This window comes from Folsomia candida, unplaced genomic scaffold (assembly GCF_002217175.1).
Source record: "Folsomia candida strain VU population unplaced genomic scaffold, ASM221717v1 Fcan01_Sc048, whole genome shotgun sequence".
Taxonomy (NCBI): Eukaryota; Metazoa; Arthropoda; class Collembola; order Entomobryomorpha; family Isotomidae; genus Folsomia; species Folsomia candida.
In genome coordinates, this window is record NW_019091240.1 from 575,298 (window position 1) to 602,674 (window position 27,377).

Genomic DNA, 27,377 nt, shown 5'->3' on the forward strand with positions numbered 1-27,377 from the left:
AATCAATTAGTTTGCATGGATTAAGAACATCGATCAAAAAGGCTTTGTATTAATGCAGAATAGGATGAGATGTAAAAGGTGACGCGTACTGGTAAAATCACTGAAATACGACTGCAGTCGTGGTGGTTGCATGGGCAGCGTATGTAAAACTAATACGCAAAAAGCAAAGAATAAGATATTTACTTTACACTTTAAAAACAGTCGCAGGTTGTAATTTCTCCTTTGTAAATACGAGTCATTGTGCTTGCATGTGGTTCCATTAAATTTTTATTTTCTTGGACTGAGTTTATTGAGCAATTTGGTGAATATCAACGACAGACATGTAGTAAATAAGGTTTTGTAGGTTTCCGTCAACTTTTCTAACTGTTTGCATAGGTTTTCGAGCGTGCTCTATTATTGGGCAAAAAATAAGTGGTTTCAATTATGAAATGGAAACCATCCGTGGTGCTGTCTCATTTCCACGATGCTCTTGGACTGGATATCCTTATACTCCTTAATTTTTAATGTTATCTTTCTTTATTCGGGTATCGCATTTTTGTAGAAAATGAAGTTCTTACAGTATCGACTTTTACTTTGTTCCTGAATCCGCTTATTAATTGCAATTTGCAAATTTTGCATTCACTAAACTCGTATCGGTAAATGAAATCGTGGAGTTTCGTGGTTTTGGATAATTAAATAAATAAACATTTAAAACAGGATATAACTGCTAACCACTAAAGAGATGATATGGTATTATTTTCATGAAAAACATGCACTAGATGCGACGCGATACGATGAGATGAAATACAGAATATGTATGTAGTTGCACAGCATGGTGTAAGTTTTGTTAACAAAGAAATTTTGAGAAATGTTTTGTGAAAGTTTGTGACTACAATTAAGATCTGTTCTTTGCATTAATTCTAGATATTCCTTTGACTCAAGATATTCATAACGCTTAAAAGATCTTGAATGTAATTCTCAATAAAATATGCGAAATACTACAATGAATTATTTGTGCCATGAAATTCTTATTGCACACTTATTTGCAACAACAAATATTTACAGTCATGCAAATGCCTGTAACCTGTAAAATAGATTTCACAAATTAGACCGCATAACAAACTGCTTACTAAACGCATTGTTAATTTAAGCCAGACATATCTCTGTCAAAAATAGGAATATATGTACTTATTAATGTTCTGTGTTGACATTGTTTATCGTCCTCGCGTCGTGTTTTGCGTCACGTTCATCAATAATAAAAATAAAATGATTGCTTTTAATATGTTATTGATGATAAGGGCTGATCTTTTTTTAGTCCATCTCTACGCATATGCCGTGTTAATTTGCGTAAGGTGAGCTTCCTGGATAAGCATTGGAATCAGATCAGTGTGGGTCCTGAGAGGGTTGCTTTGTCCATGGAATTATCTATCACCACAAAATATGCATTTAAATATTTCCCCATGGAAAACATGAAAGAGCAAATAAACACATTGTTGTTTTTCCCATCTCAAAAAGTGCTCGTCGAGGCCGACGTGCGATATAAATAAATAAATAAATAAATAATAGCTCCAAAATACAATACAGATTTACAGTTCCTGCTGATCTCGATCAATTTAAAAAGTAGAAAACAGTTCTGGTTCAAACTATCAAAACTACAAATGTGATATTCACAACCTTATCACACATTTCAAGTTTTGATCAATTACCAACCCTTTCGTAATAAACAAGTGATTTAAATTATTGTGGAATAAATACAAGAAGAGGTGAGTGATTTAGGTTTATACCTTTTATTTTAAGTTCATAAAGTTCATTGTCCACATTTTATGATAAGATGCGAATCCCAGTATTGGCGCATATGCAATTAATACACTTGAGATTTACTGGGTATAGATTTCGAGATAACGTAGATGAAACATAGATTAACATGATATATAAGGGAGCGGTACGTAGACAGATGAGGTAGGTGATTGATAAGTGCTTACACACAATATGTGCATATCAGTAGTTCTGTGGGATGAAACTGAAGTTGAACTCGTGACAGATTCGGTCATCACAAATCATTCGTATTTCAGCACCTGTCTCGGCCTGGACTGTGTTGCGAGATGTAATTCATTGCATATAAGCTTAATGTAAAGTATTATTTGGAGCTGGAATTGAGCTTTATTCCACGTTTATTGTTAAATAGGTGTGAATTGGGCGAGAGACTGAATGTTTTGATTTGGTTGATATCAGGTGGATTTTACTGGAATTAACATAACGAAAAGAGTGAAAGAAATGCAAAAATGAAAGACTTATTGGACATTGAGATGACAGAGATGGATGACGAGAAGCACGAGTCAAAATGGTCACAATTGGTCCATACAGTGGCAGATATTGGAGTTCAAGTGAAGGTGAATGAATATTGAATAAAAGCGTCATTTCGAATTATATGGATAATTACAAGTTATGAAATTTTATATTTTAGGAAAGAGCGTCTGTTGCATTTGAGCGTCACTTAGGGCGCAGTCCAAATGACCGTGGTGGTGGGGAAACGAATCTCTTAGACCCACACGAGACATTGCAGAGGTCAGTTTGATGTCTTGTTTTCTAAAGTGATGGCTTTGTTAATATGTTAAAACTGAGGATTTGTTCAGGTCGTATGGATCAATTTCTCCCAGCCCTGAACCCCACAGCAGAAGCCCCCCACACTCAAGTAACGGCGGTGGTGGTGGACTCCAAGTTGGAATCCAAAATCGAAGAAGGAAGCTCTCCGGAGCGGCTATGGGTGGTCTGCCTAAATATGAACAGTTATACAACGCGACCTCGTCAAATTCTGCGATGGATCTCAACCCACCTTCCTACGCCACCCCTTCGGCACCACCGATTTCCAAAGTTAACATTCCCATCATTAATATTGAACAGGATGACAACTTTCTCACGGTAGATACCTCGTCCTTCAAGTGAGTGTTCGATTCGGTAGATACATGCATAGCTTTTTATTAAATTCTGCTGCTTAATGAGAATTTGCATTTATAGAACCGGAGCTTATGGTGCGTTATCGAGCGGTTTCAACAGTGCGCCACCCTCGCCGGCCGCAACTAGTGGTGGAGTTGGGGGCGGCTCAGCATTCGATCTAGGAAATTTCGAGAATACTCAGCCTTTCACTATTGCGAGATGTATCAAAATTGGGATTCTAATGCTGTTTTTTGTTACCATTTCTGTGAGTCTTTACAAACGATACAAATCATGTTAACCAAACCTGGTCAGTAATTTAACCATAAATATCCACAGGGAATTATCACTGCCACGAATGAAAATGTGATTCACTTTACGCAAATCAGTGCTTCTTCTAGCAAGCCGTTTGGTATGATGGTAGATATTGAATTCAGATTGTAATTGTAGAATGACTTCATGTTTTTTTTTGCTTTCTAGTATATCCTTTAAAGCTATTGAAAACGCTGACCCCTTGGTTTCCTATTCTAACGCTGATGGTCAAAGGAGCATTCGTTCCCAAATTGTATGATAACTTTACCACAAATCGACTTATAATCGATGTCGAGAAAAGAGAAGAATGGCGTACGGATGATGGCGTGGTGCGTGCATTCATTTACTACTTATTACAATGTTTTGTGCTGTTAATCTTAAAATATCTAAACATATTAATTTCAATGTTATGTGGGTAGGTTATCACGGAACGTTGGGAACTACCAATTTTTAGTGAAAAAAGCATCGGAATTGTGCCGGAAACGATGGAGTCTCATGCATTTGGCTTAGAGAATCTGGACTGGAGTAATGGGACTTACGTTATCGCATTCCGAACAAATATGGAAGGCAACTTTCCACTCGCAATTTCAATCAAGCTCGTTTCTCAAGTTGTGGAAAACGGTGCGATTTTTGGAGGTGCAGTCATCATCGGTCTCTACATTCTTATCGTATTCGAGTTGGTTAATAGAACGTTGTCCGCAATACTCGCTGCTACCACGGCCATTGGAATTTTGTCCATGTTTGACGAGGTAAAGGCATCGTTATAGCATCGTGAGACGTGAAAATTATAAATACATTCATCTAAAATATCATTCGAACTTTGCAGCGTCCCACAACTGAAGAAATGGTTTCGTGGTTGGACATGGAAACTTTGATCTTATTATTTTCCATGATGGTCTTGGTTTCGATTCTGTGCGAAACTGGATTCTTTGATTATTGCGCTTATCTCATGTACAAAGTATGTAAAATTTACAAATGTTGTCTTCTTGGGAACCTAACTTAAAAAACCGGAACTAAATAATTACATTATTTATCTCAGTTAACAAATGGACAGGTTTGGCCTATGATAACAGCATTATGCATCTTCACAGCAGTGGTTTCCGCATTTCTTGATAATGTTACCACCATTCTACTCATGACTCCGGTGACAATTAGGTAATTAAGGTTATCAGTTTTTCATCATTTGCATATTATATTAAATTGTACATTTATGTTTCACACCTTTCTTGTATTATTAGAATTTGCGAAGCAATGGAGCTGAATCCAGTCCCTGTGTTGATATCAATCGTGATATTTTCCAATATTGGAGGAACTTGTACACCAGTGGGCGATCCGCCTAACGTCATCATCTCGAATAATCCAGACGTTATCAAGCACAATATTGACTTTGCGACCTTTACAACCCACATGTTGCTTGGAATACTTCCAGTGATTGTAGTGGCATATTTTCAATTGAGGATTACATTTCGCTCCATGAAGTCGCTGCAATTTTCGGAACCCTATGCAGTTGCTGGTAATGTTCTGAATTCTTCTTCAATTGCAATTGAGTATAGTGACATTTTTATACAGAACTTCGTAGAGAAATTGAAGTTTGGGGCAGAGCTGCGGATTCGTTATCTTCCTATTCCAAGGATGAGAACCATGTAAAAGCTCTCCTCATCTCGAAAGTTGTTCAGCTGAAGAACAGTTTGAAGAGCAAGATTAAGATGGGAGGGTGAGAATAATAAACAGCGTTTCATTTATGTTAATGACCTTAACCCGTCCTAATTAACTATTGCACAATTCACAGACAATCCGAGGAAATGTATAAAGCCAATTTGGAAGAGCTTCGAGAAACTGTAAGCATATTCAAATGAAAATGAATAAGGCGAATAAGCTGAAACACTATTATTCAGGTAAAATTGTATTTCAGTGCCGCATCAGAGACTGGCCCCTTCTAATAAAATGTGGACTCGTGTTGTCCACCGTGATCATCCTATTTTTTCTCCATTCCATCCCACAACTCAACTTATCCATGGGTTGGACGGCCTTGTTGGGCGCAGTTCTTTTGCTCATCCTCGCAGATCCTAAAGGTACAGATTTCTCAAATTGTTTGTACTACTGTCCTTTGTGATCTATTAAAAGGGAGTTAGATACATGACTGTCTTAATAACCACAAAAATGTCTCTGATAATATTGACTATCATCGAGAGTTGTTATCTCTGGTCAATAAGTCCCTCCGTAGGAAAATAGAATATTACCTGAATATTTGCTTATATTAAAACGATCTAATTTTACAATTTCTTGTTTTTCCTTCAGATCTTGAAGGAATCTTGTCCCGAGTGGAATGGTCTACACTCATTTTCTTTTCTGCTCTTTTCATCGTTATGGAGGTATGGTTGATGTTGAAGTTGGTAACCAGTACAGTGTAAGTAACTGAACACATTAATTTGACTTTTCAGGGAGTATCACGATTGGGTTTGCTCGAATGGATTGGAACTCAGACCGAGAATATTATTAGAAATGTGAACTCAGAGTCGAGGTTGACAGTCGCAATTCTTTTGATTCTTTGGGTGTCCGGCATTGCTTCTGCTTTTATCGACAATATCCCATTCACAACAATGATGGTCAAAATCGTTACTCGCGTAGCGTCCAATCTAGCTCTCCCCTTACAACCACTCATTTGGGCGTTGGCTTTCGGAACTTGCCTTGGTGGTAAGAGTTGAATTTGTACTTTTCATATCAAATTAATTACGTAGAGAAGCATTATCCTTACCGTCAATAAATTGCAAAGGAAATGGAACATTAATTGGGGCCTCAGCCAACGTTGTTTGTGCCGGTGTAGCAGATCAGCATGGATATCGCTTCACTTTCATGGAATATTTTCGGTAAGCTTTTTTGCCATACATAGTTTATTAATAGTTACTCATATTTTAATCTTTCTTCATAGGATTGGGTTTCCAATGATGATTGTCTCACTCATAGTGGCAAGCGGTTATCTTGTCGTTTGTCACAGTCTCTTCTCCTGGAACGAATAAGATTGCATGGAAAACATGATCAAACTGCAATTACAAAATAATGTACATTATCTAGTAACTTATTAAAATATAGGCAGTAAGTATGTAGCACCTGCTGGTACGTGATACAAATGTCTCAGAATCAAGCTAGTTTTAAAATCATGCAATCAACCCTAGAACTGAAAACTTTTAAACCCAATTACTATGTATACTCGTGTCTCATGTCACTCATGAAACTAAACTGAAACTAGACAAATAGAAAATATTAATGAATAAAAATAAACCCTATTTACAAGTACACCTTACTGATTTATTTCATAAGTTTAATGTAGTTTAATATGGGAGGGACTAATTAATTAACTAACTAGTAATACAAACATCAACCAGTTTAACCTGCGAAAAATTATGTACTACATAAGCATATCATGGTAGCAAAAGTAAATTAAGTATACCTATTTTATATTGCTATACTAAATACATCGTGTCATGGTAAATGCACTATAATTCATTATTAATATTATCTAATCACACACTCCTCATTGTTGTTATCCCCCACCACCCGCAGTCAGATAAGTAAGTGCTACGGGAGGCAGTGGGATAATCCGCAGTTCAAAATAACTTCGTTGCAGTAAGTATTAGTATATAAAGGAGAGATTATTTTGGTATATAGAGTGTAAGTAAAATGCATAGAAAATGCCAAAATTCTGGTGATTCATCCAAATCATCATCTTCTGCCCACCTGCGTGACGTGACGAGCAGAATGTTGTAGAATAGAACGGCGATACACTGCTATTCTTCTACTGTGATACGTCGAGATGTAAAAAAAACCTTGCATCCCTGTCAGCTGCTGTTATGTTGTAATCTTCTTAATACGCCGTTTTTCGATATAACAAGTGTAAAATCTGTTAGATTCTAAAATGTCGGATTTAAGAAAGGAGTCAAGTTTGTAAAGAAAATCCGACTTTCTTTGTAAACCATTTCAGTTTTGTTGTGACTCGTTTTAATTGAAGTTAAAAGCCTATAAGGTTTTTGGATTTTTCGAGTTTTTATTTTTAGTTGGAGTTAGATTTACTTAAATAGAGAATTTCTAACATCACAGCAGATAAGCTGATGTACGTTTATAGAAGTTTAGTAATAAGGTAGATTAATGTTTCTTACGTCGTTTTTGTGATTATTATTTCTACTGTCAACTGAAGCAGCAATTTACAATTAAAGTTAAGATGGAAGATTATAAATTTCTGTTTAAAGTCGTACTCGTTGGAAATGCTGGGGTTGGCAAGACATGTCTTGTTAGAAGGTTTACACAGGTGAGGTTTGATTTAAAGAGAAACATGTTTGATATGAATTATAGTTAATAGATGATTAATTAGCTAATACTAAACTTATCTGATAATATATATAATTGTATTTGTTACAGGGCCTTTTTCCGCCGGGACAAGGTGCCACAATTGGTGTAGATTTCATGATCAAGACTGTTGATATAAATGGGGAAAAGGTGAAATTGCAGATTTGGTGAGTTATATTAAATATTATTTAAATATTTATTAAGTCTAGTTGGAGTAATTACATAAGTAAATATTCCATTTGCAGGGATACGGCTGGACAGGAAAGGTTTCGGTCAATCACGCAAAGTTACTACCGGTCAGCTCACGCCCTCATTTTGGTGTACGACGTTAGCTCCCAACCAACTTTCGACTGTCTTCCAGACTGGCTTAGGGAGATTGAAGAGTATGCAAATACCAAAGTTCTCAGAGTTCTTGTTGGTGAGTTTTTAACCACATAATTCATAATAATAATTATAATTATGTTTGCATTACAATATTCTCTTTACAAATTTAGGAAATAAAACGGATCGAGAAGACAGGGAAATACCAACATACGTCGGGGAAGACTTTGCCCAAAGAAACAATATGTACTTTATGGAAACTTCGGCTAAAGAGGCGGATAACGTTGAGAAACTCTTTATGGAAATTGCACACGCCTTGATAGAAGTAAGAATATAGAAAATTGAAATAATGTCTACTTCCTTAATTGGTTGATGCTCTGCTTAATTGGTGGATTTTCGCAATTTTCAGCAAGCAAAGGTGAGAGAACCGGTGTCAGAGTACAAGGGAGGGGCTGGACCAGCCATTCACGTGAATAGTTCCAGAAATAATTCTGCCTCCAGTGAAAGCTGTTGTGGTCGCTTATTATGATCATTTCTCTGTTCGACACTCCCCATTCCTCATCTTTCGTATGTACCTTACGCCAAGAAAAATAATCACCGGTGGTTCACCAAACATTCATATCCGCCTTCTACACTGCAATTTCAATTATTTATCGTTTCTTATTTCAAATGTGGTTGTGGTGTATTAGTGAATCATATATTTAGTCTGACTTGTTATCATTTAGGCATATAGTTTATAATATCGAGTTGATGTTGAATTTAATTGAGACTCTAGTTGGAATTTAGATTCATATGCATTGTTTCCAGATTTATTAAATGTTGTCATTTCACTTTAGCTTTGAATTCCAGCGTAACTGTGGTACAAATAGTTTACAAAGTTGTTTACAATGGTTTTGCTTGTTATTTTCTCTCCACTTTACTTACTTTTACACCTTCTTGAAATTTTAAATATCAATCAATCACTACAGTGTTTGAAATAGCTGAGAAATGTCAACTACTACTAATTTATTATTGGAGAAGCAGCAGAAAGAAGAGAAGAAGCCTGCAGACATTACCTATTTACCACAAAATGGTTACCATTGCAGCTTGCAATAATATTTAAGTATTGGGAAACCCCCCACAAACCTCAGTATTTCTATTTTGATACAAGACTATCATGCTATTTGTAATAATGGTACCACAAATTTCCAAGCTAATTTAGTCCACCACAACTTATGTATAATATAAATAACACTAAATTTAGAATTATAGTCTACATATGCTATACATACTCCATCCACTTCCAGGAAAACACTATCATAATAATGCTATAATAGTTAGTTGGAGTGATTAAAAAAGCTAAAAAGGTGCATAATTCATAAGTATTACCATGATCAATCAATAAACACAGATTTTCTGATGCAATGTAATCGAATTCTCGTCTTTGTTACCCATTTAATGTTTATTGGAACATTTTATTGTGAGGTGGTCGCATTCTTTCTTTAATCTTTCCAAAGTTTATTATGTTTTAGTCATTGTTTTCATGACATGCAAATCTCGTCAGATTGCAATGATGACGATGATGATGATTTTCCTGCCAGCGGAATAGCTCAAATCAAATCATCCAACCTCCACTCTTTCCCATCGTCAGTTGTCAGTTTACAAAATTTGGTGGAAAGTGAAGATTGGATAATATAGCACAGAGGAAGTTTGCAATTACGTACAATAATTAAGAGTCTATAATTACACTGGTGGGACGTTAAATTATTTAACGTCACCATCATGAGTTTAGGAGTGTGGAAGTCGTCCAAAAAGACGATCAAGTTTGTTGTTGATCTCCACCTCGAAGAATTGTCTTCCGTTCCATTCCTCGCTGGTGTTATCTTCGCCAAATTGAGGCTCTTATCGGGTGGAAATTTCCGTAGAATTTCAGACAGGTGAGCTTTGCGGTTCAATATTTGTACTTTCCCAAGTAAATAATAATAATAACGTAAACGTAATCTTGGTTTTAGGGAAGAAATTGTGGATCATCGAGTATGTTGGAATAGTCATTTCGAATTTGAATGCAAGCTGACGGCGACCTTGTCGACGGGGACGTTAGATGCTTGTACCTGTCGCGTTTCTGTTCGAAGGGTAAATAGATTTATTTGTGGTATCAACTGGAATGATATTAGAAATTATGAGAAATTAATTAAGAATTTTCTTGGCCATTAACGAATTAGGAATCCCAGGGAGGAAAGAGCTATCAGAAGCTTGGGTTTGCTGATATCAACCTCGCAGAATTTGCAGGGGGCACTCCACAATCCCGGTCTTTCTTGTTAGAAGAGTATAATTCCTCGACAAGGGCGAATAATGCTTTGCTCAGAGTAACACTGTGCATGCGAGTTAAGGAAGGAGACTTTTGCTTTAAAGTGTAAGTTGGACAAATGAAAGGCGAATTCTAATTACAATAATATACAAGCTGACGGATTTTAGATTAATAAGATTGTTGTGTATTTATTGTTTTTAGCCCTCAACCATCTGCACCATCCTCTTCTTTCTTTTCTGAAACATTAACGTTTCCAGAAAAACCGGAACACCCTGAGCAGCCTCAAATTGAGAAGGAGGCAACTCAAGGGGAGCACAGTCGTCAAAGTTCTTCCTCTGATTCCGGAGTTGTGAGGTAGGTATCTACATATGAATATTAAAAGACAGTATAATTTCATATGTAATTCTCGTTAATATTAAAAATCTAATCATTGTTTCTTTTACTAATTAAAGTCGAGAAATCGCGTCCGAGTTTGGAAGCTTGGAACGAAATTCTGGAAGAAACTCAGCCCTGTCATCCGGCCCAATGTTGGACAGAGAAAAAGTGGGGTCGTCAAGAGTAGATTCAACTCGAGTAGACCCTGAATATTTGATAGACGAGCTCTTACGAGAGTCTAATTTAGAGTCTAGCCCTAATGAAGGTACGTAGTGAACCAAATCACCAGTTCTTAGATATAAGATTAGTGTCACAAATACAGTTCCAACTTATTCACGCCTAATTTCTTGTATACTTATTCGAGTTGTTTTTGTCCCCCATTACTTGCATCACCCTTGTATCAATCCGGAATATTTACAATGACACATTCTAATTGTACTATTTTTTCAGGGGGTGGTCTCACTCTTTTTATCGGGAAAGACGGTTCAGCCGCCGTTGTTGGGGACTGACTAACTTAAAAACTGACTAATATTGGCTTCTTCAAAACTCAAGTAAGAGGACCAACCTGTGATTCATACCTCTAGTGAACACAACGCACCATACGCAACATTTGGAATGCAAAATTGAACCACATTTATTCAATGTAAGAGTACAACAATGATGAGATGAAAATAATAGTAGAGTATTATTGTGCTGCCCAATTTGTGCATAATCTATATTTATAATATTATATATATTGATACTGCTACGTTTTATTATGAACAAAGCCAAACGCAAAACCCGATGTAATCCAGTGAACACGACGCAATGTTTAAAAAATGCAAATGAATGAAACAACAAACGCAAAATATTATTACGTAATAAACTGCTGGCTTTTATGCCTCTATTATTTTAATCTACAAAAATCTGCAACTATTGGCATTTTGTATCCACTCACATATCATAATTATAAGAAATTTTAAAAATAGAAACTACTTTTCTAGTAATACAAGCATTAGTAACGATCGGGTGGTAGACGCAACTCGTCGCTGGGATCTACCATGATTTGCAAAACGTCGAGATCTTCCAACATCACCATGCGTTCTTCCTGGCTTGAAGTAGTTTTGATTTCCGGGCTAACACAAAGAACATCTTGACGATGAATATGACGATGATAAGCAACATCAATACTGGGACAAGGATCATCATGGGAGTGGACAAGGTCGCCGTCGTCGTCTTCTTCCTCAATCTCATGAGTTCGGGACGATTGTAGCAGGCGTAGTTTGACACTCGGGCGAAGGTCGGGGGGATCACTTCCACTATTTCCAATAATTTTTGTATATTCTGCTCGATTATTTGGTTCATTTTCATACAAATTTGTCATAATTGCGACATGAGCTTGCTTACATATTTCTATCTCGCTGGAAGATCCCGTATCGTCTAAAAAGCATTAATAAATGAGTAATGTTATGCTTATTTGCTGGAAAACAGTATTCAAGCATTATTTTCAACTATTATAAATGTACCCAAATCCGTCGTCGTCTCGAACTCGTGCAGGTTGGCAAAGCAGTCGGACATGAGAGGATTGTCAGCACAATCCACTTCGTCATCGAGAATATAGTTGACAAAGCTGTTAAACTCGTCTGAGATTATTGACTGGTTTAAAGAGCTTTCGGCAAGGCTTCCACCCTTCAATGTGCAACACAATTATGAAATTCAGTAATCAAGCAAATTAAAATGGTACAATTTCTTGGCTAAAGCTAGGTGTTACCTTAGAAGACGAATTGCCATCCCGGATGGATTGCAGGTCGAAAGTGCAGGTACTCAAGGCAGCAGCAGAAATCTGTCCAAAAGGTTCCAGTGTCATCGGCGGTGCAAATGCGAAAGGGTTTGGAGATATCACATTTAGAATGTATGGATGCAGTGTTATGACCTCATTGACATCAGACTGAGTTATCATGCCCGCAGGTTCCGGATTCTTCAGCAGAGCCACGAGTTTCTCGTCTAAGGGAGTCGTACGTATCTGGACTTCTTTCGGACACAGGAATTTTATAGGAACTGAGTAAAGTGAGCATCCTTCCTCCTTCAGTTTGGATGATAGTTTGAGATTCAGCAACCTAAGCGTCTTCTTGGAGACTTTGACAAACTCAGATTCCCACAGATTTGGAAAATACTTTTTTCGGTACTTTCGAATTTTAGAATGTCTACTTCTGGACCTGATTTTTTGAACTGATGAGGCTTCTCCGGAAGGATAACTACTCATGGCTTTATTCCACTTCGGCGGCCTACCCCTGGGACGAGAGTTCATTTTAATTGTTTTACCCATTGCAAGTACTAACGAACTCACTCCTTATTTTCTAGAAAAACTTTGTTAACTGGGGGCAACTAGAAGTTCAAAATTTTTTGGAACAAGTCGTTCCCTCGCAGCACCAGAGGTTAACCTGTGAAATGAAGTGAGAGCGTGAGACAGACTTTCTTGACACAACATGAAATAAAATCACGAGCTATGACCCTTGGTCATCCTCAAAAAAGGACAGGAAGAATATTAAGCCAATCAAATTTATGTTTATTGGGGGTCGCATTTTCCCTTCGATGAACCCATGGAATAGCAATCCATGAACCAAGAAACCAACAAACATGTGTAGCTACGTACATCCAAAGACATATGCAGATCTAAAATCACTTTCTAGTAAAATTCCAGACATGCTATTCAAAATTTTCGGTTGTGCACTACTATTGTAATGAATTTGAATGTGGAATGCGTTTGGCTGTGATTGAGATGAGAGTATTGAACCTGATTTTATTGAATATGCGTATTAGCTTATACAGGTATGTACATTTGTCTGTAATGGGACACAATTCAAGAAATGGTAGTTCCATGCTTTCTTGAGGTCAAAGACATTATTCTTATAAACATTTGTTAGGATTGTGGAATGACCCATTGTCATAGCTTCTCAGGTTTTGCAATGAAGACCGGCTCTTAGAACATGCCGTGTGATAATTAAAAATTAAAAAGTTCAAATTATTACTCATACGTCGATTATTCCGGAGTGTGCATGCAAAAAAATGACATGTGTGCAATGCACACATGTAAAAGTTTAATCACTCGGAAGATGATATTGATCGTTGATAAATTTAATATACAGGGTGGTTTAAATGTCAGGTTACAATGGAAAATTTTTCAATGGGAAAAATTCGTAAATTTCCATTAGTTACGGATTTGGGATTGAAATTTTTATTAATTTTTATCAAAACTTATGGAACACCGATGACAAAATTCTTAAAATATTGAATTTCAGAGGCAAAATTTCGGTAACTAATGGACATTTGCGAATTTTTCTCATTGAAAAATTTTCCATTGTAACCTGACATTTAAACCACCCTGTATATGTTTTATATTTATTATGTATTGCAACAAGTGTTTGCTACTTTTTGATTGGCTTTAATTAGTCGTATCACCTTCTTTTACAATGTGGACAGGACAACAGGTCATTATCATTACCGATATAAACGTCTGTTGTCAATCATTCGTGTCGGGGTTGAATCCAAAAATGTTTTGCAACTTCATACAATTCGATCAGGGTCCAATGTGCAGGTCACTGCTGTCCCTAAAAATTGTATAAGTGATTATACAATATTAAAAAAAAACAATTATGTAAAAATTTGGAAAATCTTCTAGCGCCTAAGCTTCTAAAATGGTTTGAGACACAATTTCATAAGATTTGCATGTAATTTATTCATGCAAAATTATATATCAATAATATATTCATATGTACTAATTACCTATTTGGCAAATGCCTTACTGGTCAGCAGAGTGACTTAAATTAAGAAGCAGATTAGAGGTTCATGGAACGTGCACAGGTCAAGAGTCAATTGGCATAAATCCCCGTTCTCAATTGCCTGTCGTGTCAAACTAGAGAATTATCATCCATCGTCAGTAAGGCCCGACTGAATCCATCCGATGCATTACATAATAAACTGCTAATAATAACGCTGTTCCAAATCAAAGCGTACCTACACGACTTTATAATTTTATATGTATGTACACATAAATTTAGACTACTGACTCAGATATTGGATTTTTTGTTGACTTTTTGTAAATCAAATCTCACCCATGGGACTTTCCCAAATCCCAGTGTCACACAGTGGATTGGTGTAATAATTAGTCATTAAAGTGGACATTGATTTTCAATTAATGATAAGTATGAATCAGATAAGGAGATTAGTAGTCTCAATATAAATCGTCTCCGGTATGAGCAGAGTGTCATTCGCAGTTTACTACCCTGCCCTCATCTCAGTTTTAAACTTTAGACTAAAAAGAGTCCCTATAAATAAATTTCAAAATGGAAAATAAAATAAAAATTGGAACGGCTCTCTTCTTGGGAATCGTTTGTCTTTTTGCCCTCACCTCCGCCAAACTTGCCGACGATCCATTGATCGCGGAATGGTTGCGCGAGCAGAGAGAGCCCATTCCTTATCAAGAGGACGTATTTGTCACAATCAGAAACGGTACGATCCGAGGGACCACGCTCCTTGACCCCAACAATGCTACGATGTACGCCTTTCTGGGCATCCCTTACGCAGCCCCCCCTGTTGGCCAGTTGAGATTCAAGGTGACGTATTTGTCGATAAATAAATAGCATGATTTATTGTGCGAAATAACTAACATTGCTTTAAATTCCGTCAACTACAGCCCCCACAGCAGTACAACGGATGGGGTGGTGAGATCAGGGATGGGACTCAGCATCCTGACGCTTGCGCTCAGTTTTTGACCAACGTGACCATTGCCAGCGAGGATTGCTTGTTTGTCAGCGTCTACACTAAAAGGGTTAGCACTTGACGAGTACAAATGAATATTTCCATGAGCGTTACTTTATTTCACGATTTTTTTACATTGTAGAGACAAGGAGACGGTGGGGCCCTTCCGGTAATTTACCCATTTAACATATGAAAAAGTTCTCATGCGATTATAGAGAATGACGATTTCCCATTTGACAAAAGGTCATGTTTTGGATTCATGGAGGAGGTTTCCTTCTTGGACAAACGAGTTATTACACAGGCAAACGATTGCTAGCTGAGGATGTCGTTTTGGTTTCCGTCCAGTAAGTTATTCGTGTGTGCAAAAAACAGTAGCTTTGCGATGCTTCGAAGTCATTTTATTTAACGAAATTTTTCATGAAAATGAACAGATACCGCCTCGGACCACTTGGGTTCTTGTCCAGTGGAAATGATGGAGTCATTCCTGGAAACAATGGAATGGTGCGTAGCAGTTTGTTGTTTTAGATATTGTATTATTTCACAATCATACCTTCACAAAATCACTTCTTGTTTTTTTCACGTATAAAGAAAGATGCGGTGCAAGCTTTGAGATGGGTGCAAGAAAATATTGCCGCTTTCGGTATGCAAATCACGATTTCCTCGTCAAGTAGCAATCCTTAATAAGTTTTTACACTTTTGATTCTACTTCCGTAGGCGGTGACCCAAACCGCGTCACAGTTTTCGGAGAAAGTGCTGGGGCTGCATCTTCCATCTTTATGCTGACCTCTCCACTCGCTCGAGGTGAGCAAGTATAAAATAAATAGTTTCCGTTTGCTGAATACTTGTGCTCACGTTTTTGTGAATATTTCAGGCCTTTTCCACCAAGTTGCTGCCATTAGTGGCTCATCCCTCGCCGAATGGTCAATGGAACGCAACCCGGTCGACACTTTGACGAAAGTTGGCGCATTCTTGGAATGCGACACCAGCAACACCACCACGATCCACAGGTAAGTCATGTCAAGTCAAGTAATCCTTTACAAATATGTCAATAAATATTATAAACTGGTTTCCAATGAATCACACAACAGTTGTTTAATGGACATGCAATGGGGCTTAATCTCCCAGGCTCACTTTTACATTCTGGTACTGACAAAACAAATAGTCCCGAAAGTTATCTTATCACTAACATTTTTCTACTGTATCAAATCCTAGTTGGAGGACCAAGTCGCGAATCTTCGAGCAATCCTTCCCGGAGCCTCTATCGTAATCGAGGAAGACGTTCCCGGCGCATTTTTGATCGACGAACCCTTGAAAATCATGGAGAGTGGAAACATTCCTCAAGTTCCAGTCCTTTTGGGAGCTAATCAACACGAGGGCAGTCTCCTCGTGGGGATGGCTTACGTCCTCAAGTTGGCGTCTTCCGGAGTTTTGGATGATCCAGTCTACGTGCGTGATCATTTAATCGGCGATTTACTGGCCACTTGGGACATTAATGAGAATAAAAATGGGGCTTCCATGTCACAAGCACTTTCCCTCGGCTTCTTACCAGGAAACCCACGAACCAACTTTTCCACCTTTACCTATGAGCTTATCGATGTAAGGAGACAGTAAAATATGGGATTTTATTTGTCCAAGATTATTAATTTGATCTCTTATCTCATGTCATCAGATGATCAGCGTTGTCTTTCTGAAAGCGCCGATCCTGAGAACAGCAGATATCCTGAGCCGAAAGGTCCCCTCGGTCTACCTCTACTCCTTCGAGTATTATGGCGAGATCAGCTTGTGGAACTTGGTCTTCAGGTTGGTCGAAGAGCTGTTTGGAGATCTTCTCCCAATTCCAGAGTTCTCCGGAGGTGAGGCAAAGTCTTAGCATTTTCCACTATTAAAACAACTTTAAGTTTAAAAGCCCTGAACACCTCAACCTTAAATAACGTATGCATTTGCTGTGCAGGAATCACCCACGCGGACGATATTCCATACATGTTCACCATGCCTTTGAATGCTACGGAAGCAGATTTAAGATTCTCCAAAGTTTGGTGTGAACTATTCACCAACTTCGCAACCTTTGGGTAAGTAGTACATTGTACATATTTAGTTGCTCATTCTGAAATTATTGCAAACTTTACGCAACATATGAATATACGTGAATGCTGCAAACATTTCAGAAACCCAACGCCAGTGGCCACTCCAGATTATGAGATCTGGCCTAAATATACTGTCGAAGGGGCGTCCTACATGCAAATCGGTGCACGATCAGTGGCAAAGACGGACTACGCTTCCTCTTGGAGACAAGGAGTTCCCGGAGAGAAATAAATTATTTAAATCACCTCTTGTAAAAGACAATCAGTAAATTGTTATTGGAAATCAATTCGTAATAAACCTTAAGTATTACAATACCCACAATGAGTCCCATACATATTCCTAAAATTATCTACATCCCTAAAAAGATCAGTATCGAGCTTTCACTTTCATATGGAACGGTGTGGGACTGAGTGTGAACCCCGGTGACGGATCTGTGGTTGGATCTGGTTGATTCTCCATCTTGGAAAATTCAAACTGTTGCACAAGAGTCGTAAAGTAGAGGAAGATTGCTGGAGTTGCTTGCGTCTCTCCGAGGCAGAATCGCTTCCCTGTTCCATGGGGCAAGATTGTCATTGTAAAAATATCTCCCCACCATTCGAGCAACATGATAAATGCTAATATTCTCACCAAATCCGAACGGCGAAAACTTTGACATGTTGCACAACTCGCCGTTGGAATCGATGAAACGTTCCGGACGAAATGCCTTCGGATCATCCCAGTACTTTTCGTTGACGAATACCGAGTGCAGGTTGGGAATTATGGTCGTGTCCTATAAAATAGTGGTCAAACAGTTGTTAGAAATTTCCCAAAATTGCGTTTGAATATTGTCAGATAATTAAACGGGTATTCCGCACCTTTGGAAATGTGTATCCTTTGTAGGTAAAATCTTGCATGACTTTTCTTGGAGGTATAACGGGCACAATGTTACCAAGTCTCAAAATTTCCATGATTGTGGCTTGGACGTAGATCATTCTGAGCATAAAACAAAATGTGAATTAGTTTGATAGTCATTTGTTTGTTAGTCACAATTTTTTCTCACTTTTGTTTATGCTCAAACAGAACTTCACCTCCATGCGGGACAACTGCATCAATTTCCTTCTGCACTTTGGCTTGCACTTCGGGGTTAAGAATCAAAAATAGAAGACCAAAGCTCAGAACCCCATTCAGTGTTTCCGTCCCAGTCATGAATAGATCTATCATCACTATGAGCAGTTGATCATGTGTGTAAAAACCTTCGGACGGGTCGGTCTCATTCATTTCGTCGATTTTAGCGAGAAAAACGTCCACAAAACTGTCCGGATTTGTTCCGTAGTCCGGTCTTGCTTTATGTTCTGCAATGATCTCCTAAGACAATTGCAATATATATTTTTTGTAAATTCTAAAACCTTGAAATGCTCCTTAATCAGTGACCTCACCCTAAAATACTCATGAAACTCGGCAAATCCTGCCTTAAACAGGTTGGCATTTGTCGCATTGGGGAACATATGCCGGAGGAATGGAAATGCGACGGAAATGTCCGACCCAAAGTTCCCAGCTTTGAAGAGACCTTCATTCATTTCAATGAATTTGATGAGCCGTTCATCATCATAGCTGAACGTCTTCCCAGCAACCATGCTCCAGATGACGTTGACGAGACTAAGGTTAAAAAATGTGTAGACATACACGGACGAGTTGCCACTGGCCTTCGCATCAGTCTTGATCTTATCCACGAAGTGACGGAGCTCTTCACTCATCATGGACTCCAACGAGCTCTTTCTCCCAAACCCAAAGTCCCTCAAGGTACGGATGGTAAAGCGACGGACAGATTTCCACATTTCGCCATTGCTGAAGAGAACCCCTGCAAATATGGGACAATAATCATGCTCCTGAATTATCCGGAAATGGGTAATCTTTTTTCTTACCCAATTCCTCTTTGAAGCTCCGATCCGCGATAAACTCCTCGAGTACTCGACCAGCCGTTTCATCTTTGGCGAGAAGAATTGCCATGTCTTCGAAAGATGTGACAACAACTAGATAAAAAAATGTGATTTTTTACACAGAAATTTTGCACTTGATAAAAAATAGATTGTCATTAATTCCGTCTCACCAGCTTCCTTCATTCCCATTTTGATGCTGAACAGTGGCCCGTAAGTTTTGGACAGGACATCAAACGCTTCAAATGGCAATTTTTTTCCTGTCAATGCCATTTGATGAAGATTGCCAATTATGGGAAGTCGAGTTGGTCCTGTGAATGGAAAAGGATAAATAATTAACCTTTAGTTCACTAGACGGATCAGAAATTTTTAGTAATAGAAACACAGTAAATACGAACCTGGGGGTCGTTTTGCTACGGAGTAGTTATCCTTCCAAAAGAGGTATGCAAATATGCATGATACAAGTAGTACAAATTCCACTAACATTTTAAAAAATTGTGGAAATTTATATTAATGGTAGTAAGCGATCAACTTACTAGAGCTAAATATGTCTCATGTAAAAAAAAAAGTCACGCATATAAAAAGTTGTTTACTGAAACTTAGTTTGAGACACAATGACAGGTTTGGCTAGATCCACTCTGAATATCAAGGTGTGATTTAATGTATTTACATAAGGAAATTTGGTACGAGTGTTCAGTCCTGAGCATTACTGCAACGTGTGTAAAATAGATTGATGGGTGACGATTCCCACGGATATGGAATTTTGGTGGGTGAGTTCAAGAGGCCCCCAGTGGTAATGTCGTGGATGTGCAGGAATTAAAACTTGCGCAATAAAATATAATTGGGCCAGGACACTTGGTTGTGGTTTCAAGTCAATATATTTTACATTAGGAAAACTCAGACAAATTTATAATTGGATTGGTCAGGAAAGATAATTAGAATGGCTCAAAACTAACAAGACAATCGCATGAGAATAAACATTGCACCCTTTTTATACCTGACTTAACGGAATGAGGAAAATGTTCCTTCAAATTAGATTACAGAAATGGACTTGGAATAAAATGTTACAATACTTGGGTTAGGAATTAGCAAAAGGTTAACTTTAATTTAAATTATTAAACTAACTTAAACGACAGAGTCAGAGAGTTAAATGTACTGCGTAAAATTAGAGAATGTTGAACTGGAATGATAAATTTTTACAAAATGCACCCAACAAAGATATCAAATGATCTAGCGTTGCATGCCAAATTTACACTGCTAGAAGAAGCATAAAGTCAATAACTAATACGTAGGCATGAGTTTGACATTAAGCGTTTTTCTTGCGTGATTTTATAACCTGTTTACTGCGATGTAGTCCATTACGATATTTATATCGCACATTTAAAGAAATCGCATTCGCTTAAAAGATTGAAAGTAGTAAATACAAACAACCATCCATCGTTTACAAAATCGCAAAAGCACAACAAATCTAATCGTAAGAGGAGTGAAGTCATAATTATATTCGTAAGTGTGCTTTAGATCGTCAAACTATCCTCCTCAGGATGATGGGGATGGTCACGCTATAATAAAGGTCATAATTGCCTGGAGCATGCATGAAAGGGGGACATAAGGGACAACATATAGATATTTCAAGCCATTATTGTCATATCAGTATGGCTACCTTTACCTACCTAGATGTATGTGAGAAGCTGTTATCACACAAGAAGTTGTAATCAGACATTCTATGTGGTACTGCCCAAGTGAGTGCAAAAAAGTTAAGTTTTAACCTAGTAACGAGGAAAAATAGCTGGAGATGTGTAAAATGTACACACAACAATCATCATCTCATCAGGATATGGTATACACGAAGCCTTTCTTATGAGGAGGAGAGGTTGTGAGGTTGGCAGTACCCAATTTATGTTGGAGTACTGGGTGAGAGTACAAAAGGGGAAGGAGGGTTCACCCCATGTGGCCCCCGCCACACCCACTCTAAGGAATTACAAGTACTAAAAGCGGCGTATTTTAGCAAACCTTTGTTCAATTTTGATATATAGAATTTTTATAATTTTCGAATTTTCCTGGTACTAGATAGTTGTTTTATTATATCGAAATGAAATGAAATGTTTTCGAAATTTGCAGATATTTAAAAAGATCAAAACTTAAAAAAAGTTGACTTTGATGTTGGGCATCATAAAGTAGCCATCTATGATCAAGAAAATACACAAATTTTAAAATCAGAGTAAAATTGGATTTCGGTTATGATTTGAACTGAAAAGCGGATTTTCTCGTGTTTTTCGTGCCTTTGAGTGGGTGTGACGGGTGTACCTAGGCATGAATAAAAACTAGCTGGGGATCTTACGATTAGTACATGTTATCAGAGTGTTATCAGTGACTACAAATAAACAAAATGGCATCAAAAGCCGGTATTGCCACCCTCACAACCTCTCCCCTTACATGGTTATGCAACCTACAAAAAAGCAGTATACTAAAAAACGCAACAAGATTATTATACACCTATAGAGACGAATAAAACTATGCAATTCTAGTTTTTCAGGTATGAAATGCCATCAGATATATGTACTTAGATAACACAGTAATACTTGTGTCCCTCGTAAACTTTTTGTCACTCAAATCTCAAGTTCATGGTCAGTGAGTGTTGATGAAATTTGGTATTTTTCCACTACCCTTTCTTCACCTTATGAATTGTCTTTAATGTATTTGTCCAGATCCTGAGGACGCAATGTTTCCACGTGAGTTAGTGGGAACGTTCCTTGCTGAAAACATTAAATTATTATGCATTAAACTCTTATTCCTGGTCAAAATATGCATGTAGTTGAAATTTGCACACCTTGTCTGTGCCCAATATTTCGCCGACGCCTTGCCCATGGCTTCTCCTCGTTATCCGAATAATGTCGTCAAGTTTAAGAGTGAGAGCTTGTGAATCGTACGAGATTGGAGTTCTTGCTTTAATCACCCTGGCGTAAATTGGTGGGTGTGTCTGCAAAGTACACGTCAGGATAGCAAAATTTTGCTCTATTTCATACATTTTTGTATAAATAATCAGAATTAAAAGTCGAAGCCAAGATTACATCGAGTGTGTGAGACATTGGGGGAGCAGATATTCTAGAATTTCCAGGCTGACTGCTCAATTCCGGCAGCTGAAATGTCGCCACTGGAACGACGGTCCTTCGATCACTGACCTTTTGGATTTCCATGCATACACATTTTTACCTGGTACTCGAATTTACATAATTGTAATTTTAATTAGAAACCTGATCATTTGAAAACTGATGTCTATGCAAAAGCACTTTTTCTTTGGAGACCGGTCTTATCAGCGCCGTCGTTGTGAACGTGTTCCTCTTGTAGAAGGAAAGCAGTGCGGGCAAATCCTTGAAGTGGAACTCTGGTCGGATATAAAGTTTTCCGGATGAATGCGTGGACACGAGGTACTCCATCAAAGTGTTATTCTCTCTGGAGTAAAATTACAGGGTGTAAAACATTTTAAATTAACTAGCTCGTGTCGAAATGTGTGTTTGACGTACTTGACACAAACAACGTAGCCACTTCCACGGGTAGAATCGCGGACTAGAAAAATACCCTCGCTTTGATCGCTCAAAATGGCAACGGCATCTTCGTGCTTGACTCCTTTGAAGTAGTAACTAGTGTTTGAAATAAGTGTTATTAAAGAGTTTTTGTTGTTAAATAATTACACAAACCTGGAGAGATCAGTCTCATCAAATTGGGAGGAACTCATTTTGGTGAAAACTTGCAGTTTTTTGAATTAGTCTTGACAAGGACTTGGTAGACTGATTACGACACTTTTTTGAGCTGACCACAAAGCCAGATTGAATAATTGTTTCTGAATGCAACGTATTTATTGTGGCAGGAATTAGTCAATGTAGGAATCCAGACACATTGATGAGTATGTGTGACTAGATAAAACGGAAATTAGGGTTTGAGGCTGGACGTTAACAACATGACATAATTAACACGGGACGGAATTTGCAGTTTATTTACATCCATACATAATTTAAGATATTGAAATACGGAATAGTTAATCTGCAACGTATGTGTGCTTTGGTAGCTGTTTGCTAATATGTTAGGGCTGTAATGTTACGGCATTATTTTTCCTTGTCCTTCTTGTCAACACTCGTATTAAGAGCGGATGAGTAATATTGTCACGTACGTACAGTCATTAGCGCAATATATGCATTGACTGATAACACATTTTCAGTCCATGATGCAGTATCTGCATGAATATACTCACACGTATTTAAAACGGGGCTATTGAATTAGGTAAAATACAAATTCTTTGGAAAAGCTGTTGTTCATGATAATCTAAAATTTGCTGTGATGAGTTTTTCTCATGATTTGAGATGAAATTTGTTTTTGCTTCAATGAAATATATTAAATTTTGTATTTTGTTTCATGAATTTCATTTTACTCATGAGCTTGGACTAAAACATGGCTACGCATTTTTAGTCGCACATTTTTTTGGCATTTTGTATTTGGTATTTAATGGTTACATCATCCATTCTGTATCATCCCGGTTAAAAATTGCTGTCAAATTCTACACAAATCATACAAAATACGAAAATTCGCCAATATTTATATGCAATCGAATATGTGGTATTTTAATTTGCACGGTTTGGGAGGATATTTTTATATGTTGTAATTTGTGTGTTTGCAAACATTGTTAACTTGTTTGAAAAATAGGATTTTATTCCATTAGACACGTCGAGTATGAATATTATGTTTAATTGAACAGTAATATTATATTCACTCTTTTTAAGTAATAACAATAATAACAGTAATTAACAGTATACATATGAATGCAACAACACGATGACAATAATACCTTATCATGTATTTTCTAAATGTTAGGACTTTCATACAATAATGATCAATGTTACAAAAATAATCAATTAAGCTAAATCTTTGAAGACTCATTTTTAGACATAAATTCCTACCCAAGTAGTAAATATCTTATGTATGTAACCGTTTAACGCTAACTTAATATCTGAATCTTAATATCTGTTGCTGTATCTTTGAGTCTGTTGCTGGTACGTGTTGGTGTCCCAGTTCCCCCTCGCACTGGAATAATACGTGCCGAAGGGTACACTTCTGTTAATTGTGACATTGAGTGGTCCAGAGCGTTCACTGTAGCCGGACGGATGTTCCGTTGGGGGCGCTACCGGTCTCCGAAACGTTTCAACTGGCCGTCGGCTCAAATACTGTTGTTGACTCCTCAATGCGCCCGGTTTCCGATCTACCTGCTGTGAGCGTCGCTGTTGTTGATATTGCTGCTGTGGTTGACGGTCCTCGTCTTGGATGACGCGAGCAATCACCTGAAATTGACCAAACTTTGCATAATAAAAGCTGTTCCGACGTGCGGAAACAAGTCTTGACTTTACCTCTCCTTGTCCATATCCCATCGTTCTGAGTGGTGGATATTCCTCCACGCCTCCCTGATTCACCTTCCTCCGTCGCGTCGTTCTTGCAGCGGCCGTTGGAGCGACCCTTGCTCCCCCTCCGCCCCCGTAGTTGTCAATTCCTGACGAGTAGGTGGCAGCCACTCTGGAGTTGCGGTGATACGTGGCACCCGCCTGGGGACGGGAGGACGACACCGGTCTCGTCGTTGGTCTGGCTGGTCCCGTGTAACGAGCCGTCGGTCTGGATCTCGTGTACGTCAACTCATTCGCAAATCGTGGTCCACCATAGCGATCAACATTCTCAGCGTCTCCGGATCTGAGCTGGAGTCTCGAGGGGGGGTTGGAAGCCCCCTTTTCCGACCAGGCTGCCGACACTTTGTGGTGCGGAAGGAGTGGGCTGAGCTCGTCGTCGTTATTGCTACTGCTGCCAAAGTCTAAGCTTTTTGGTTCGTTTCTTCCTCCTGCGGGTGCGGAAAAAGTGGATGAGTAAACCATTTAGGTAATTCATCACCCGTAATTCCTACCTGTCTCGACAAGACCTTCGTACAAGCGAAGCCCTTCACTGTCCGGGGTGGGCGACACGACGGGAGCACCGACAAATCTTCCTCCGGCACTGCTTCTCCTCCCAGTATTCACAGAACTCACTTGGTAACTTCGGTCCACGATGGGAATCCCGTCGTCCGACCGCTCAACGTCCGAACCAAATGAGTTTGGAAGGTAAGGAAATCTCGGAACGTCGTCGAGCACTTGACGCTTTCTTCGCAGTTTTTCGCTTCCCTGCAACACGAGAAGTGTCGACGATATAAATATTTGGGGAGAAAATTGCCTTCATTTCTAAAGCTTACATTCAAAATAAATAGATTTGGTAACAACCCAATATGTTAAAAATGGTCTCATTTGACTACATTTTTACATAATAAGTGTGCACTATTGGTATAAACATTCCATGTAAATACAGTGACCCCACTGGTGACCCTGCTATTTTTCGCAGTTGAAGGAGTTACATATTATTGAAATTCATGGCCAAGGTAAAGGCCGTCTCAGTCAAGGAGAGAGAGGAAGATAAGACGAGATTTGAGCAATAAATAATAAATGTGTGTAGTATTTAATCTTTCTTATGGTTTTTGGGACATGGAGTGAATGACAGGAAGAAGGATTGCTCAATAATTCTCCAGCCAGGCGAAGACAACGTGCACGCTTTTTTTGGTCAATCTCACTAAATTATGTATTCTGCTCGTAAAATATAATGCTGAAAAGTTACAGAAGTTGTGAAGAGGCGATGTCCAATCAGTGTTTCTTATTGCCACAAATAAATCTGTCCAATGCGATGATGACTCAATTATTTTTGCAAACATATTTAACAACAACAACATCAGTGAGAATCTTCCAGAGGTACAAAATCAGCATCTACCCTACCAGTAAATTTCTACTTGTTTTCTTAAACATGAATTTTCTGATGTTAATGTTTTTCGGGGAAAGCTGAAAAGTTGCGTTTTGATTTCACGGAATAATTTGAAACTTGACAATAGAATAGCTCAAAAAATGCAGACAAAGCTATGGGATATTTTTACATTAAGCATGAACTTGCCGAATTTCTTAAATGTGTAATGCTTTGAAATGTATGAATACAATATAAAATGCAATTCACTGGAAATGTTTACTAGAAAACTAAATTAATTTTTAAATGGTATATTTGTATCTACCATATAAGTTGTAGTACTCCAAAGAACGTGTATTGTACACAATATTGAAACTTATTTCTTGTTTTGTCACAAAAAGACTCGAAAAATCCAATTACCCAAATTTTTTTAGGATTTATAAATATGAATTCCTAGGAATAATTGATCTGATTGAGCGAACGAGTAGATATGCAGATTTACAAATTTATGCCTTTTAATAAATACTTTCATCTAGATTTTCTGCATGAATTCTCCAAATTCGGAAATGTAAAAAAGATGTGATCGGGATCAAGATACATATTTAAAAAATGAACTATTTGTTACCTGCTCTGGTTTTCTGTGTGGATGAATTTTATGTTCCAAGTCCTCCCCCATTAGTCTCCATTGTTCTTCTTCGTTCGCAACCTCTCCCGTTTTTTTCTTACCGTTATTTGCATGCGTAGTGGACACCTTGGCCCGATGATTCTCCCTTTCGTAGTCAATTTCTTCGGACAAAACTTGGAAAAATGTATCCAGATCCGTTTCCAGTTCTGTGATACGGGTCTCATATTCCCCAATCTTGCCCTCGTATCGAACCACTGCAATCGTCGCGAGAACGGCGATGACTCCGGTAAGAAAAACGGCTAGGAGAGATAACCATCTTGAAGTATCGTCATTGTTGGACGACTTGCCCATGGACGGCAGCATGCTTCTTCGATCTCGTGAAATCACAACGGCTTTGTCAGGAATGAGAACTTGCGCGTATTCTTCTCCATTCGACATTATCAAAAATAATAGAACCAAGAATTAGACGTTCTTAAAAGGGTAATTTTATAGAGCGAAGCAAGTTTTAACTCATCCTTAAAACTGTGAGCTATATTTCTGCAGCTTGAAACCTGTATGACTCTGGGGAATGGAGATGAGGTGCTATTTATGCAATTTGAATTACTCAACAAGTATGTATCAAAGTTTATTTATTTATTTGCCAGCTTATTCCAGATTTGCACACATTTATTTATTCGGGAGCCAC

At 38.0% G+C, this 27,377-nt stretch overlaps 7 protein-coding genes across 10 annotated transcripts; 4 read left to right on the forward strand and 3 right to left on the reverse strand.

The window, feature by feature from the left end:
• The first annotated feature begins 1,502 nt into the window (after positions 1-1,502).
• LOC110862026 (P protein) lies at positions 1,503-6,516 on the forward strand. Of its 4 annotated transcripts, none has more exons than XM_022111170.2 (18): positions 1,503-1,742; positions 2,212-2,369; positions 2,444-2,544; positions 2,613-2,918; positions 2,995-3,178; positions 3,250-3,322; positions 3,391-3,551; positions 3,642-3,971; positions 4,049-4,180; positions 4,262-4,377; positions 4,461-4,735; positions 4,792-4,936; positions 5,012-5,060; positions 5,135-5,294; positions 5,521-5,594; positions 5,664-5,916; positions 5,996-6,089; positions 6,152-6,516. In XM_022111170.2, exons 2-18 carry the CDS (start codon positions 2,262-2,264, stop codon positions 6,237-6,239), a joined length of 2,649 nt encoding a protein of 882 aa, XP_021966862.1. In that variant the 5' UTR covers positions 1,503-1,742; positions 2,212-2,261; the 3' UTR covers positions 6,240-6,516. The 4 variants fall into 4 exon arrangements, with proteins under 4 accessions (XP_021966862.1, XP_021966861.1, XP_021966860.1 ...); XM_022111169.2 differs by lacking the exon at positions 1,503-1,742 and adding an exon at positions 1,928-2,083; XM_022111168.2 differs by lacking the exon at positions 1,503-1,742 and adding an exon at positions 1,931-2,083 and having other exon boundaries at positions 2,165-2,369.
• A 293-nt stretch (positions 6,517-6,809) lies between these two features.
• LOC110862004 (ras-related protein Rab-30) lies at positions 6,810-9,298 on the forward strand. Its single transcript, XM_022111138.2, has 5 exons — positions 6,810-7,525; positions 7,636-7,730; positions 7,809-7,981; positions 8,058-8,209; positions 8,294-9,298. Exons 1-5 carry the CDS (start codon positions 7,439-7,441, stop codon positions 8,411-8,413), a joined length of 627 nt encoding a protein of 208 aa, XP_021966830.1. The 5' UTR covers positions 6,810-7,438; the 3' UTR covers positions 8,414-9,298.
• A 183-nt stretch (positions 9,299-9,481) lies between these two features.
• LOC110862065 (protein FAM102A) lies at positions 9,482-11,445 on the forward strand. The gene is made up of 6 exons (XM_022111216.2): positions 9,482-9,800; positions 9,876-9,996; positions 10,086-10,276; positions 10,373-10,525; positions 10,624-10,811; positions 10,997-11,445. The coding sequence occupies exons 1-6, from the start codon at positions 9,646-9,648 to the stop codon at positions 11,053-11,055; spliced, it is 867 nt and encodes a 288-aa protein (XP_021966908.1). The 5' UTR covers positions 9,482-9,645; the 3' UTR covers positions 11,056-11,445.
• On the reverse strand, positions 11,400-13,142 carry LOC110862064. The gene is made up of 4 exons (XM_022111215.2): positions 12,297-13,142; positions 12,052-12,214; positions 11,933-11,965; positions 11,400-11,844 (listed from the first exon to the last, which is right to left on the reverse strand). The coding sequence occupies exons 1-4, from the start codon at positions 12,849-12,851 to the stop codon at positions 11,618-11,620; spliced, it is 978 nt and encodes a 325-aa protein (XP_021966907.1). The 5' UTR covers positions 12,852-13,142; the 3' UTR covers positions 11,400-11,617.
• Positions 13,143-14,779: 1,637 nt separating this feature from the next.
• On the forward strand, positions 14,780-17,686 carry LOC110862061 (cocaine esterase). Its single transcript, XM_022111213.2, has 13 exons — positions 14,780-15,138; positions 15,219-15,353; positions 15,426-15,452; positions 15,527-15,627; positions 15,715-15,784; positions 15,872-15,923; positions 15,998-16,084; positions 16,155-16,290; positions 16,372-16,426; positions 16,496-16,879; positions 16,953-17,136; positions 17,235-17,352; positions 17,449-17,686. The coding sequence occupies exons 1-13, from the start codon at positions 14,869-14,871 to the stop codon at positions 17,594-17,596; spliced, it is 1,767 nt and encodes a 588-aa protein (XP_021966905.1). The 5' UTR covers positions 14,780-14,868; the 3' UTR covers positions 17,597-17,686.
• On the reverse strand, positions 17,617-22,463 carry LOC110862062 (cytochrome P450 2C9). The gene is made up of 10 exons (XM_022111214.2): positions 22,347-22,463; positions 22,106-22,255; positions 19,677-22,031; positions 19,452-19,589; positions 19,267-19,374; positions 18,781-19,202; positions 18,405-18,709; positions 18,220-18,337; positions 17,993-18,134; positions 17,617-17,913 (listed from the first exon to the last, which is right to left on the reverse strand). Exons 3-10 carry the CDS (start codon positions 19,762-19,764, stop codon positions 17,732-17,734), a joined length of 1,503 nt encoding a protein of 500 aa, XP_021966906.1. The 5' UTR covers positions 19,765-22,031; positions 22,106-22,255; positions 22,347-22,463; the 3' UTR covers positions 17,617-17,731.
• Positions 22,464-23,953: 1,490 nt separating this feature from the next.
• LOC110862048 lies at positions 23,954-27,259 on the reverse strand. The gene is made up of 4 exons (XM_022111199.2): positions 26,693-27,259; positions 25,214-25,466; positions 24,672-25,150; positions 23,954-24,605 (listed from the first exon to the last, which is right to left on the reverse strand). Exons 1-4 carry the CDS (start codon positions 27,128-27,130, stop codon positions 24,285-24,287), a joined length of 1,491 nt encoding a protein of 496 aa, XP_021966891.1. The 5' UTR covers positions 27,131-27,259; the 3' UTR covers positions 23,954-24,284.
• Between the last annotated feature and the right edge of the window lie 118 nt (positions 27,260-27,377).

Coding starts and splice junctions, on each gene's coding strand:
- LOC110862026 (XM_022111170.2), top strand. CDS start 2,262: ATGAAAGACTTATTGGACATTGAGATGACAGAGATGGATGACGAGAAG. Junction 2,370..2,443: donor ATATTGGAGTTCAAGTGAAG/GTGAATGAATAT, acceptor TTTATATTTTAG/GAAAGAGCGTCTGTTGCATT. Junction 4,181..4,261: donor GCGCTTATCTCATGTACAAA/GTATGTAAAATT, acceptor TATTTATCTCAG/TTAACAAATGGACAGGTTTG.
- LOC110862004 (XM_022111138.2), top strand. CDS start 7,439: ATGGAAGATTATAAATTTCTGTTTAAAGTCGTACTCGTTGGAAATGCT. Junction 7,982..8,057: donor AGTTCTCAGAGTTCTTGTTG/GTGAGTTTTTAA, acceptor TTACAAATTTAG/GAAATAAAACGGATCGAGAA. Junction 8,210..8,293: donor TTGCACACGCCTTGATAGAA/GTAAGAATATAG, acceptor CGCAATTTTCAG/CAAGCAAAGGTGAGAGAACC.
- LOC110862065 (XM_022111216.2), top strand. CDS start 9,646: ATGAGTTTAGGAGTGTGGAAGTCGTCCAAAAAGACGATCAAGTTTGTT. Junction 10,526..10,623: donor TCTGATTCCGGAGTTGTGAG/GTAGGTATCTAC, acceptor TACTAATTAAAG/TCGAGAAATCGCGTCCGAGT. Junction 10,812..10,996: donor AGAGTCTAGCCCTAATGAAG/GTACGTAGTGAA, acceptor CTATTTTTTCAG/GGGGTGGTCTCACTCTTTTT.
- LOC110862064 (XM_022111215.2), bottom strand. CDS start 12,851: ATGGGTAAAACAATTAAAATGAACTCTCGTCCCAGGGGTAGGCCGCCG. Junction 11,966..12,051: donor CGAGACGACGACGGATTTGG/GTACATTTATAA, acceptor AATGCTTTTTAG/ACGATACGGGATCTTCCAGC. Junction 11,845..11,932: donor TTCCAGCGAGATAGAAATAT/GTAAGCAAGCTC, acceptor TATTGGAAATAG/TGGAAGTGATCCCCCCGACC.
- LOC110862061 (XM_022111213.2), top strand. CDS start 14,869: ATGGAAAATAAAATAAAAATTGGAACGGCTCTCTTCTTGGGAATCGTT. Junction 15,354..15,425: donor TCAGCGTCTACACTAAAAGG/GTTAGCACTTGA, acceptor TTTACATTGTAG/AGACAAGGAGACGGTGGGGC. Junction 16,427..16,495: donor AGGCTCACTTTTACATTCTG/GTACTGACAAAA, acceptor ATCAAATCCTAG/TTGGAGGACCAAGTCGCGAA.
- LOC110862062 (XM_022111214.2), bottom strand. CDS start 19,764: ATGTTAGTGGAATTTGTACTACTTGTATCATGCATATTTGCATACCTC. Junction 18,135..18,219: donor AAGGATACACATTTCCAAAG/GTGCGGAATACC, acceptor ACTATTTTATAG/GACACGACCATAATTCCCAA. Junction 17,914..17,992: donor GTTTTCGCCGTTCGGATTTG/GTGAGAATATTA, acceptor CCCATGGAACAG/GGAAGCGATTCTGCCTCGGA.
- LOC110862048 (XM_022111199.2), bottom strand. CDS start 27,130: ATGTCGAATGGAGAAGAATACGCGCAAGTTCTCATTCCTGACAAAGCC. Junction 25,151..25,213: donor CGAAGGTCTTGTCGAGACAG/GTAGGAATTACG, acceptor CCGCACCCGCAG/GAGGAAGAAACGAACCAAAA. Junction 24,606..24,671: donor TGGGATATGGACAAGGAGAG/GTAAAGTCAAGA, acceptor GGTCAATTTCAG/GTGATTGCTCGCGTCATCCA.